Source organism: Physcomitrium patens, chromosome 16, assembly GCF_059467195.1.
Source record: "Physcomitrium patens ecotype Gransden chromosome 16, ASM5946719v1, whole genome shotgun sequence".
Taxonomy (NCBI): Eukaryota; Viridiplantae; Streptophyta; class Bryopsida; order Funariales; family Funariaceae; genus Physcomitrium; species Physcomitrium patens.
The window spans coordinates 16,589,561-16,603,336 of NC_143425.1; the positions used below are offsets into that span (position 1 = coordinate 16,589,561).

The window sequence follows — 13,776 nt, forward strand, 5'->3', positions numbered from 1 at the left end:
TTAAATCAATTTTAATCACCCAAAATTCAATGCTTTGATTTTTTTTAAAGCTTGATTTTTATTTTTCTCTTATCATTAAAAAAACCATAGAACCACCATGTGTGCATAGTTTTGTGCCTTGATATCTGGTTTTAACTTTGATTTACAATTAGCACTCTTTGAATTTGAATTTATAGCTTTTTAAGGTATTTTTTTTTAAAATTTTTTTAACTTACTTCTAAAGATTCTTACATTATTTTTTTTTTGATTTTTTTTTCTTTCTTTATAGTTCTACAAAATAAATAAAAGCTTTTTAAAAAAAAACCAGCCGTATTAACACTAAATGTATTTACTACCTTTTTAACTTTTACTCCTATTTTTCTAAATTAATATTTATATTTTTCTATTAACCTTAAAATCATATTAAAACATAAAGATAGTATATAGTTTTACTCAAAAATTATCTTTTAATGCTAACCATGATTATTATCTATAATTTGATACTTTTGACTTTTCAAAAGTTAATAATCTTACAACACATGATTTGAAAAATTGATTATAAGATCTATCTAAGATAATAAGTATAAATTTAGAAGAAGCTTAAAAAAAAATAAAAATAAAAATAATCAATACAATTATCTATTACAAAAGAAAATTTCAATTCAATGCTAGTGGCAAGATATTGTTATTTTTTTGTAATTTTAAAAATATTTTTGTATGTAAAAAGTTGAATTATTAAAGACTTATTTTTTATATTTTTTGTAAATAAATAAATTTGATTGCATATCAATTACACCTATCAAAATCTATATAGATCCATTTATCTTTCTTTGTGTATCTTCTTGAGCCATTCAAAAAAATGAATACATTAAGAATAAGATAATTGTTATATCTTTCTATAGAATTAAACCTACCAAAATCTATATAGATCCATTTATCTTTCTTTGTATCTCTTCTTGAGCCATTCAAAAAAATGAATATATTAAGAATAAGATAATTATTACATCTTTCTATAGAATTAAATAACAATCAAGATTTTAAATTAGAAGAAATATTAGACTTGAGGAGGCATCAAAATAGGTTAGAATATCCTATAGTTTAATGTAAATATGATATTTGTGAATACACATGAGCCATCTAAGAACCTTGCAAATGCAATACAAAAGGTTGGTATTTTTTTATTAATAAATTCCATCAAAACCAAGATAAAGAGATAAGATATCTTTTCTTATAGTATAAAAGAGGTTCAATAGAAAATCCGTTCTATCTTCTATCTTTGTTTGAAGTTTCTTTGAATTTGTAATAAAGAATAAAAAACCAAAAAAATTGTTATAAAAACTATTCTTTGTTAAATTCTTAAACAAGCTATTGAGATTGTCACAACTTTTATGATAATATAATAGGTATTAGACCTTCAAAAATAACACTTTCTTCCTTGATACAATATGTTTGATATCATAACCTTAAAAGAGACTATCAATGTTTGATGATATTTTCAAAGATAAGAACCAATCTTAATAATATTTAAAATACTTTATTTGAAAGAATTTATGAAGGTCTTAATGATAATCAAATAATAGTGTGATCTTTTTATCTTAATATGAAATATTATTAATAATTGAGAGAATCTTACAAAGTAAATTTAATTAGAACAATTATTAAATTATGTGGCAAAATAATTTTGTGTCATCTTAAATTTCATCAACATATAATCACCACCCTTCATAGAATTCATCTCTATAAAAGAGGATAGTATCACAAACATCAATATTAATTAAAGGGATGGATAGAGTTAAATAAAAATATGTAAAGATAGTTTAATTTCATAATAACTTTGTGAAAAGCTTATTAGAAGCTTTGTAGATATAGATTTAATTTTACAATTATTTTTAAGTGATTGATAGATTGAATACTTAGTCAACAAGTTGGCTACATATTGTACATATTGGAAACTTATATTGTAAGTTAAACATGTATTTTATAAGTTGGATATACATTAAATGACCTATAGGACGTCACTACAAATTTATTTAGTTAAATTATATATATATAGAGGCAAAAGTGAGGTCTTTATCACTCTTATCAATGTCTTTTTTGTTTTTAGTTTAGTTTCAAGAGCTCTAGTTTTATTATCTTTGACAATTGTTATTTTAGATTTGTTGTGAGATATATATATATAATTTTTGATATAGTTTTTAATTTATTTTATTTATCTTGCTTTAAATTTTCATTTTTAATAATATTTTTATCTTAGAAAGTAATTGAAATATTTATAAGTCCAAAATTCATAACATGATATTTTAGTTGGCCATACTTAGTACAAAATATATTCTTTAATTCATCTCATATATTAATTTATACAACATTTTAGGCTCTTTCTAAATCTATTTTTATATAGATCTTAGCTTCACTTATTTGAATAAATATTATTTTATTTTAAAAACAAGAAATATCAAATAGTAATAGAAATTATGTTGAGACAATAATTTTTTTTATACTTTTGTAAAGATTTGTCTTTTTTCTTCACCAAGAAGATGGATGCACTTTGAATGGATTTTGAGTATTAAATAAAAAATAGTATTTTATAAGTATTTTTATTAATAAAAAAATTTATTTAAAAAAATATATATTTACAATAAGTTGTAAATAGGTCTAAATGGTGGATGAGCTCTTGTTTAAAAATGAATTGAGCAATCTTAAAGATTACATTTTAGTAATATATCAAACTTCTCCTTTATAATATCTCTTAGTATTCTACATATTGTTTTATAATTCTATTACAACCTTCATTAGAATGAAGACTTAGTGCTACAAAAGAATGAGAAATTAATTAATATTTTTCAACTTGCATAATTGTTTTAGCTTCAAAAAATTAAGTTTGTAATTATTTGCTAATATTCAGATTAAATTTTAATAAGAATTATTGTAATTTCTCTATGATTGAAGATAATATAATTCAAACCAAAAAATACCAATAAACACCAGATTTGAATAACATTCAATGGTGAAGACAATGTTGAATACATAATCTTCTAACGCTACTTTAAATGGCTTTGTCTCTTCTATAATATCTTTAAATTCAAGTAAATATCTATCTATAATCTCAACTAAAGTTGGTTAAATCTTCTTTAAGATTATAAATTTTATTATATTAGAAAGTCTTTATGTATAAAATACATTAAGACCTTGGTGTCTAAAAATGTCACAAACATACAAGGAAGATTTTAGAACCTTTCAAAAATCTTCCACATCATAATAGTTTTTTTTTTTTAATATTTTAAGATCTTTGTAGAAATATGTAGTAGGTAGCTTAGAAACTAACCTTTATTAGATGGCATCTTAAAAAACTTCTAAAATAGCTCAAAAATTAAGATATGTGATTTAACTTGACCACAAGTCTTTTTAGAATGCTTCTTCAGACTTGACAAATAAATCATCTATTAGCTTGTGTGGCAAGGCATAAGAAGCTTAGACTTCAAGTGTTAGATCTTGCATGTAGTATAAATAGAGAGAAGATTGAGGCTTTCAACGGTCTTGTCAATTCATTTCTTAAAATTATACTTTTTGTTGCTTTCAGGCTTGCTTGTTTATAAAATTGACCATTGATTATTGTCTTCTTGGTTGTCTATTTTTTTTATACACATCTTAGTCTTCAATGCTTAAAACTATTTCTTCTTGATTAAATTTTAAGATATCTCCTTAACAAAATAAATTGACTTAAAATTTTATAATTTAAAATATTAATCATTATAAAAAAAATTAAAATAAGATATAGGATCTAATGGTTAAACTTTATTTATAGATCACAAATTATAAAAAAGAATTTAAAAGTTTAAATTTTAATAAGAATACTATTTTACATAGAAGAATAAACACACAAAACTACTCAGAATATGTATTCAAAAAATATTGTAGCTCTTTCTTTTTTACTTAATCATAGTCATGGCCAATGCCTATATATAAATTTTAATATAATATAAGATTATAACTAGATATATATATATATATATATATATATATACATAAATTGCACTTTCACAAATGCTTTTAAATTTATAACTAAATCTGTGTTTATTATATTTAATACTTAACTGATATTTTATTTTTAAATTTAATTTTTAAAAGAAATTGTCTTTCAATGACATAATAGAAAATATTTAAAATTATTTTTAAAAAATCCTATTCCAAAAAAATATTTATTTAATTAATATCTATTATTATTTTAGGTATTAATCTACTTACAAGTTTATGCACTTGTAACTTTTACATTTTTTTTCTTCTTATATTGTGTAATAAGTCAAATAAACTATTATCAAAAAAAGAATGTGAAATAACTTATTTAAGTAGATTTTAAGTAGCATTTTAGAAATTTATTTAAGTAGATTTTGTAGTAGCATTTTAGAAATTTTGGTCTTTGATAAATGGTTGTTTAATTTCTTCATTGATTTTAATGTTTTTCTAAAACAATCTTGTTATTGTTTTAACAGTTATCTTCTAAATTTTGTTTTTTGTATTTCTATTTTTTGTTACTATACCTCATAGAATGAGAAATGTTTTCAAAAATACTTTTGTGACTTTAAAAATAATTAGAAATCGAGTTACACACTGTGGACCGTATTCTTCAGTAAAAAGAATGCTACACAGAATGTTAATTAATTAAGTATGGCAAAAGTTCATAATATACACACAATGGTGGATATTTTCTTCACTTCAATACTGTATAAGTATCTAAGAAACAGTTGTTTTTGGGAGGTTAGGATTGAAACTTTATAACTAATATCTTCTGTTATTTTACTTTATTGTTTGTTTAGGCTGAGGTGACAATAAAAATTGGTGAGGTGACGATGACTACAAAAGACTTGTTTAGTATAAAAATAACGTAAAAAATTGAGTGCTCTTAATTTATTAGTGTCAACTTAAAGTTAATCTTAAGATAATTGTCTTCACCATGCATTGGGAATGGTAGTTGCACCACTAGATGATATCTAATTAGATGAAAAAAGTAAAATAGTGTTTCTCTAAGACCCCAAGTATGAATGGACTCTAGCATCTATTTTTGGCATGTTCTTTTGTGTAATTCTTGTTATCTTAATTGTCAAATTTGTAAATTAACGGCTGTTTGTTAACCTTGTCTGTATGTAGCACGTAGAGAATTAGTACCTACTAACAAATGCTGAAAAATGGAAGTGGCATTTTCAACAACTATGACAAATGTGCTGTAAGCACTGAATTTGATAATAAATTTCATTTTGACCCAAATTTACACGACACAAAATTACATATTATAAAACTTACAATCAAACATTTTTTTAAAAATAATTATTCCGTCCATTTGCGAAGTTTGAAAATTTCAACTTACCAGCTAGCATCTGGGCAATTTCGTACATTCTTATTTTAATCCTATAGTAAGAATGTATGCCCAAATTTACTCCACATTATAATTAATACAAGGAGGAGGAAGGAGCTCGGAGGAGGTGGGGAAGTTGCCTAAGGGGGGAGGGAGACGGTGTGATGGAGAGGGGTCGGAGCAACGCAATTCAGCGCAACGCAATGCAGCTCAACGCAACGCAACACACGCGAAAGAACGGCCTAGTGGCAAAGGTAGGACGGACTGACGGACGGACACAGGGCGAGAGTGGTCATATGCCGAGGATGTCCGCTTGGGCCCAAGGATGGAGGGCAACAGATGAGCGTGCAAGCCGAAATTTGCAGTAGCAGCCTTGTGGACTGAGGAGGCGGAGGCGGAGGCGGAGGAATTTGATGCCCACAGATGGCCACGACATTCACTCACCCCACTTTCCCCCCTCTCCCAATCTCTCCCTTACTGCAGGACGAGTGCGCAGAACAAGACGACAGGGGGGACGTAGCGCACGGCCAAATGGAGAGGCGGAAGGAGAAGAGAGAGGGCTAAGCCCTGGGTGAAGAAGGGAGAAGGGGATCAAGAGCCACACCCGGATTCGACAGGACCAGCGAGCGCCAGCCATCGCACAGTGGCACTCCTGACACAGGAACAGGACCCTGTGGGAACGGAGCGGAGGGGAGGGTGGGTCCCACGCTCGTCCAGGAGGAGGAGGAGGAGCAGGAGAAGGTCAGCCCTTTCATCCATCCATATACCATCTATTTATGAACCCGAACATTCATCTACACTCCCCCCCCACCCCTCTCACCCATTCGACCATCCATTGGCGTCCATGGGAGCGACCAGAGCACGAGGGGGAGGACGGCCCTGGATGCGAGGCGGCTGGAGGTGCCGGCATCATCTGCTCGCATCCAGACCGCCATCGTTAGAAAAAATCGGGGCACGCGATGACGACTAGGCTGGGCACAGCCTGACCGACCCCATGCAACTTGTGTCGTCAAGTCTCCTGGTGCTGCTGGGTATAAATTTAATGAATGAACACTCCACCATCTTCCCCCCTACTGTGCTCCGCTCTGCAACCCCCCTCTCGTTTCTACACGAGCACATCTGTGCACATCTATGCCCCCTACTGAGTGACCCTGGCCCACCACGCACACACATGTTGTCTATGCGTTCTGATACGCTATCTCCTGTGATGGTTATTCAGTACTCTAGCGGTCTAGCCTAGGGACCTACCTAGGGTGGTGCTGGAAGATGAGATAGGAGACCCTAGCAGACACACTCCTTTACCCCCCTCCCTGGTGCTGCTGTACAACAGGACGAGGACCAGGACGAGTCATCCCATCAACAAGAGGGTTTCACGCTGCCTCAGGAACCCGCAGTTACTCAACTTATTATCATAATATTGTCATTGTAGTATTGTTGGCAGCCAATCAAGAGTGTTACTCCTTTCCTGCCCTCTGTGTGTCCCCCCCCCCCCCCCCCCCTGCATATCTTCCTCCTCTTTCCTCCTCCCCCTCCTCCTCTTCCTATCTGCAAGGATTCGTTCGCAGGCTCCGAGTCATTCCTCTCCTTCCTCGCACATCATTCAATTCCCAACACCACCATCATTAATCTTATGCTTTGTGTTGCCTTTGCCTTCTACTTTCTTCTTCTCTGCCTGCCTCGCTCTTCACCACCCCACCCTTCGCCCCTCCATATCTACCGGACATTCAAACTTCTCTCCCTCCCTCTCCCCTCATTGTCAGTCTAGTATAATGATCCTGAAGTAATTTAGCGCCGTCCAAACATGTGATGGAACTACCAGTGTGTTGCTTCTAGCAGGGATATAACACCCACTATCATCACCTGCAGGGGGGAGGACGCAGTATTGTGATTTTTGCGTTGTTGTCGTTGTTGTCGTTGTTGTCGTTGTTGCGGTGGTGTTTTTCGATACTTACGGGGTTGTTGTTGCTGGCCTCGGTGCGTCGAGCTGCCTGGTTTAGTGACTTTCGGAGCACCCGCGTGAGCATATTGGAGTGTAAGTGGTAAAGCTGCTGCTGAGAAGATGCCAGGAAAGCTCCAGACTGTCACTGGAGGGTGGTCCCTTGGCCGCAGTCTTGGAGGTTGGACAAGCACAGAGTCTTGGGGGGAAAGAGCAAGAGTTCGAGAGGTGGGGATTTAGCTCAACTGTCAACTGGTAATCTAGCTCATCCGAACGTACTCTTCGTTTGCACCAGTTTCTAAATAGTGGAGCGTACTACATTTTAAGGGCGTGTCGGATTGTTTGACAATTCTACGGAGATTCACAGGTACGGGCCCACATACATTGGCAGCATAAGTTTCAAGAGATACAGCAGTACATAATTGAGATTTGCTGAGGAGGAGGGCGAGTAATAGTATGCAAGATGTCGACCCCCAAGTTGGCTTACTCGTCAGGGAGTTCTGTGAAGTCAAAGCATAGTGTCCGGGTGGCGCAAACTACGGCAGATGCCAAACTGCAGGCTGTGTACGAAGAATCTGGAGATTCAGGAGATTCATTTGATTACTCTAAATCAGTTCATGCGTCTAAATCCACGGGTGAGAATGTTTCTGCTCAAGCAGTTACCGCATACCTTCAGCGTATGCAAAGAGGGGGTCTGATGCAGACTTTCGGGTGTATGTTATGCGTGGAAGAGAGTAATTTTAGGGTTATTGCCTTCAGTGAGAATGCCCCAGAGATGCTTGATTTGATGCCACAAGCTGTGCCAAGTGTGGGCCAACAGGAAGTTCTGGGCATTGGAACGGATGCCAGAACTTTGTTCACCCCTTCCAGCGCCGCTGCCTTGGAGAAGTGCGCAGGAGCTGTGGATGTGACTATGCTGAACCCTATCTCAGTGCACTGTCGAAGCTCGGGGAAGCCGTTCTATGCAATTCTGCACCGTATCGATGTGGGACTGGTGATCGATTTTGAGCCAGTGCGGTCGAACGATGCCATTGTGTCCTCCGCTGGGGTGTTACAGTCGCATAAGTTGGCTGCAAAGGCGATTTCTCGGCTGCAGGCACTTCCTGGCGGAGATATTGGTCTGCTTTGTGATATTGTTGTTCAGGAAGTGCGCGAGCTTTCAGGCTACGATCGTGTTATGGCTTACAAATTCCACGAAGACGAACACGGTGAGGTCTTAGCAGAAATTCGGAGATCAGATTTAGAACCTTACTTGGGCTTACATTACCCAGCAACAGATATCCCACAGGCATCAAGATTCCTGTTTATGAAAAATAAAGTTCGAATGATTGGTGATTGCTTTGCTTCTCCTGTGAAAGTGATTCAGGACAAGGATTTGAGGCAGCCTATCAGTCTTGCGGGATCTACATTACGCGCTCCTCACGGTTGCCATGCGCAGTATATGGGTAATATGAACTCTATTGCTTCCTTAGTGATGGCTGTGATTGTGAATGACCCTGACGAGGATCCTAATGCACGCGGGGGTCAGCAAAGAGGGCGCAAGCTCTGGGGATTGGTAGTTTGTCACCACACGTCTCCGAGGACCGTCTCTTTTCCCTTGAGATCGGCTTGTGAGTTCTTAATGCAGGTATTTGGTTTGCAGCTGAATATGGAGGTTGAGCTTGCAGCTCAGCTAAGAGAGAAGCATATTTTGAGAACTCAAACCCTCCTCTGTGATATGTTGTTGCGGGATGCACCTATAGGAATCGTATCCCAATCACCCAATATCATGGATTTGGTCAAATGCGACGGTGCAGCACTGTACTATGGGAAACGGTTTTGGCTCTTGGGAATTACACCTAACGATGCTCAGATTAAGGAAATTGCTGATTGGCTCTTGGAACATCATCAGGATTCGACCGGTTTGAGTACAGACAGTCTGGCCGATGCAGGTTACCCTGGCGCTGCGCAGCTTGGTGATGCTGTGTGTGGAATGGCAGCAGCGAAGATTACCTCTAAAGACTTTCTTTTCTGGTTCAGGTACTTGTTGATATTCACATTATTCTGTGATATTTGTAATTCAATGTTTTGTTTCTTGCAGTCAATGAATTCACAGTCAATTAAGATGATGTCAACGTTGTCAGCTGCAATTGAAATTTACACCAGTTGAACGCAGCTCTATTGGTCGCAATCTTCAGTCTAGTTCAATTGATGTACAGCTGTTGGTCCAGGTCACAAAGGTCGTATGGATAAGTCTGTTTTTGAATTAGTGTTGATCATCTAAATAGAACAATGGAGAACCGTCGCAAGTCCAAAGATCTCTGTTCTCCTTTGAATCTGGTTTGGTACGTGTGCTCTTTTTTAGGTCGCACACCGCCAAGGAGATCAAATGGGGAGGTGCCAAGCACGATCCTGATGAGAAGGATGACGGCCGAAAAATGCATCCCCGGTCTTCGTTTAAGGCCTTTCTAGTAGTTGTGAAGAGAAGAAGTTTACCATGGGAAGACATAGAAATGGACGCAATTCACTCTCTTCAACTCATTTTGAGAGGTTCATTTCAGGATATTGACGATAGTGACACCAAAACTATGATACATGCCCGACTGAATGACTTGAAGCTCCAGGGCATGGATGAGCTCAGCACAGTCGCTAATGAAATGGTTAGATTGATAGAGACAGCGACCGCACCTATTCTCGCTGTGGACTCAGGTGGATTCATTAATGGTTGGAACGCCAAAGTAGCTGAACTAACAGGGCTTCCAGTCGAAGAAGCCATGGGTCGGTCGCTGGTAAAGGATTTAATTTTAAATGAATCAATCGATGTCGTGCAGCGGCTTCTCCACCTCGCACTACAAGGTAATAGCTAGCGCTCATTTGTTCGTCATTTTAACTTTGGGCACGCATACTTCTCTGCTCTACGCAGCTCCTAAGATTGTGTAGGTCATTATCCTGGTAGTCCCTAATGTCTCTAACCGCAATAATCCTTAGTCTCAAACGCACAACGTTTCTATTGAGTAGTTCATCTGTCAAATTTGGCAGTTAGGTTGTGTACCCAAAGAACCACGTTTTTAGCCCATCACATCCCCCCCCCACACACTCCCTCCTTCCACGTGTCTTTCTCGTACTCATGCACGTGCTTGTTTATTATGTTTTAGTTGCGGATTAACTAATTTTGATTGTCTGAGTAGCGGGACCAATGTGTTCAGCTTCTTAATAATCGTCACATACTTATTGATTGGTTGCCGTGCTCATCATTTGCAGGTGACGAAGAACAAAACATTGAGATTCAATTGAAGACCTTCGGTCCACAAAAAGAGAAAGGCGCGGTGATTTTGATAGTGAATGCTTGCTCTAGTAGAGATGTTCAAGACAATGTGGTCGGAGTATGTTTTGTTGGACAGGATGTGACAGGTCAAAAACAGGTTTTGGATAAATTCACTCGGATACAAGGGGACTATAAGGCTATAGTTCAGAATCCGAACCCTCTGATCCCTCCCATATTCGGTACTGATGAGTATGGATACTGTTCTGAGTGGAATCCTTCAATGGAAAAGCTTACTGGATGGAAGAGAGAAGAGGTAGGTTTACTATTTCTTTTCTTGTTTGGTCTTCATCTATTGGTTTGATACTGCAATTCGTGTATATTACTGTTTTCAATGTATATATGGTACTTACGTTCAGTTCAAGTAATTTTGCCAGTAACTGATAGTCGTGTCGCTAATTTATTTACATTGTAATGCAGGTGATTGGAAAACTGCTAGTTGGCGAAATTTTTGGTATTCAACTTATGTGTTGCCGACTCAAGAGCCAAGATGCAATGACGAAATTCATGATTGTACTAAATGGTGCCATGGACGGTCAAGACACAGATCGATTTCCCTTCTCCTTTTTTGATAGACAAGGGAAGTACGTGGATCCCTTACTCACAGTGAACAAGAGAACTGATGCAGAAGGAAGCATCACTGGCGTATTTTGCTTTTTGCACACAACCAGTGTGGAATTGTTACAAGTAAGACCTCAAATTTCCGTTGAAAACTCGCTGCAATGTTATCACTTCAGAACAGGATATTGAACGGTTGCGATTCGAGCCAGAATGGATTTCTTGTGTCAAGTTTTTCTTTATCGCAAATATTGAAATGTTCTTGTGAATCCATCCTCATTTCAATTGGTATCTTCTTGGATTTTGAGAAGGTCTGTAAATATCGTCCGTGAAGCTCAAATTGAATGTAAGAGTGTTAATTTCTCAGTAGGATATAGAACTTATCTATGATTGTCAACACATGTATAATACTTAAATATTTATTCTTGTAATTTCTATTTTTTCTGTTAATACTTTTCAAATTTATTTTTACTTTGCCTTAGTGAAGGCTTTTTAATAAAAAAATTATCCCACAGTTCATCATTTATTTTCGTCTTCAGATTTCCTTTTCATTTTCCTCTGCTCGCAACTAGTGTTGTGGTGCGGGATGAGATCAATGTTGTTTGTAACCGAGATCGTAGGAGTAGACTGGTTTGGCTTTGGAGTTGAAGTGACCCATGACTTTGTACGCAGGCATTGACTGTTCAACGTTCGACTGAGAAAGTTGCTTTCGCAAAACTCAAGGAATTGGCTTACATTCGACAGGAGATCAAGAATCCTTTGTATGGTATAGTATTCACACGTAATTTGATGGAAGACACAGATTTGTCTGTAGACCAAAGGCAATTCGTGGAGACTAGCGCGGTCTGTGAACGTCAACTGCGCAAAATATTGGATGATTTGGATCTTGAGAGTATCGAGGACGGGTAAGCTCTTAATCTTGCTCTTCTTCTGCTCCTCTTCTGCCAGTATTGATCTTTTTGAATAGCAGTCGGTCTATTTGATGTGATTCTCTGACATGTACGCGTGTTGCATTTTGTATATATCTCTGTATCACGAGGCTTGTCAAGTCAACTTGTTATTCAACTGTATTTGTTATGAGAAACTGTTATGAAAAGCAGATTGGTTTGTCAAGCTTACAGCTTGATAGTGTCTGAAATGTTTATTCCCTTTTTTGTTCTGCATTGAACAGTTACTTAGAGCTGGATACAACTGAGTTTGAGATGGGAACAGTGATGGACGCTGTTGTCAGCCAAGGAATGATCACATCAAGAGAAAAGGGTCTTCAATTAATCCGGGAGACTCCCAGTGAGATTAAGAACATGTGTTTATATGGGGACCAAGTCCGGTTACAACAAGTGCTTGCAGACTTTTTGTTAAATGCTGTGCGATTCACCCCATCCTCTGAAGGCTGGGTCGGGATCAAGGTGGTCCCAACAAAGAAGCGCCTGGGTCGAGGCGTTCATGTCATGCACCTAGAATTCAGGTCTGCATGCTTTTCATGATTTGCTGCTAATTGCGAAGTTATTGGAATTGTTTTTAATTTTCTGAGGTGAAAGTGTGATGTACTGTGTTCAACTGAATGTAGTATATTCAGCCTATTGTTGTTGACTTAACAGTTTTTAATACCAGTGTTTTGTTTTTTAGAGTTACACATCCTGGACTGGGTCTTCCTGAAGAGCTGGTTCATGAAATGTTTGGTCGAGGACGAGGCATGACTCAAGAAGGCCTGGGTCTGAGTATGTGTCGTAAACTTGTAAAGCTAATGAATGGTACTGTTCAATATATCAGAGAAACAGGTAAGAGCTGCTTTTTAGTTGAAGTAGAGCTTCCCTTGGCACAGAGAGATGATGCAGGTAGTGTGAGATCTACTGTTGTCTAGTTTATTAGAGCAACAATCTATGAGTACTTTTTGTCATATATCACTTTTCACATTTTGGTATGTGCTAGGGGTCAATACACAGGCTTGTCAAATTAAGTGTTTAGTTTGGTGACCGGTCCTATCATTCTCTTCTATTGATGGTTTCAAGTATAATCTTGCGATTTGTGACGTGTTCTTCCGACTTTAGGTTATACTTGATGAAGCTTTCAACAAGATATTAGACTCTGATCTTTTCCTTGTAGTGCGAAGTGTAAGTATATTGACGAAGACGATCTATATGACCATGGTCGTCTTGGTAGATCGTGAAGATATTTGTTCTGTGTAGAAGTTAAATAACAACTTTGCCAGTACAATTGATGACATGCTTCTCGGGACAGCATGCAGTGCTTATATTTTTTGCGTAGAAGTTTGTATTTCTCAAGTTTTTTCCAATTACATGTACTTGCCCTTGCTTCTCAACTTCCCGTAAGGGGCTGTATTTGGTTTTTACATGAGATTCATACTGTTAGTAGTGCCACAACAACTCGTATCATACTATGATTAGGTCTTTGAATATGCCTGAATGAAGACTAAACCTTTTCGTGAGGCCTCTTGTAGGTATCACAGGTTGTCGTGTTAATTCACGTGTGTGATCCCTACAGTGGGTATGTTTAAATGTGTCAGCATCCGATTGCACATTTTGGAGGTAGAAGTGTAACTGTTGCTGAACCAGAGGTTTGTTCTTTCTAGAACCTAGGGCTTGTTTACTATGAGAAATGAACCCAAACCTCCTATTTTTATTTCGCACAAGGTAA

At 36.6% G+C, this 13,776-nt stretch overlaps 1 protein-coding gene across 2 annotated transcripts; it reads left to right on the forward strand.

The window, feature by feature from the left end:
- Nucleotides 1–6,832: 6,832 nt before the first annotated feature.
- LOC112293278 (phytochrome 1) lies at nucleotides 6,833–13,441 on the forward strand. Of its 2 annotated transcripts, XM_024542521.3 has the most exons (9): nucleotides 6,873–7,517; nucleotides 7,630–8,707; nucleotides 9,194–9,281; nucleotides 9,607–10,097; nucleotides 10,503–10,819; nucleotides 10,984–11,250; nucleotides 11,794–12,026; nucleotides 12,293–12,586; nucleotides 12,748–13,441. In XM_024542521.3, exons 2-9 carry the CDS (start codon nucleotides 7,726–7,728, stop codon nucleotides 12,980–12,982), a joined length of 2,907 nt encoding a protein of 968 aa, XP_024398289.1. In that variant the 5' UTR covers nucleotides 6,873–7,517; nucleotides 7,630–7,725; the 3' UTR covers nucleotides 12,983–13,441. The 2 variants fall into 2 exon arrangements, with proteins under 2 accessions (XP_024398287.1, XP_024398289.1); XM_024542519.3 differs by having other exon boundaries at nucleotides 6,833–7,517; nucleotides 7,630–9,281.
- The last annotated feature ends 335 nt before the right edge of the window (nucleotides 13,442–13,776 follow it).

Coding starts and splice junctions, on each gene's coding strand:
- LOC112293278 (XM_024542519.3), top strand. CDS start 7,726: ATGTCGACCCCCAAGTTGGCTTACTCGTCAGGGAGTTCTGTGAAGTCA. Junction 10,820..10,983: donor CTGGATGGAAGAGAGAAGAG/GTAGGTTTACTA, acceptor ATTGTAATGCAG/GTGATTGGAAAACTGCTAGT. Junction 11,251..11,793: donor CCAGTGTGGAATTGTTACAA/GTAAGACCTCAA, acceptor CTTTGTACGCAG/GCATTGACTGTTCAACGTTC.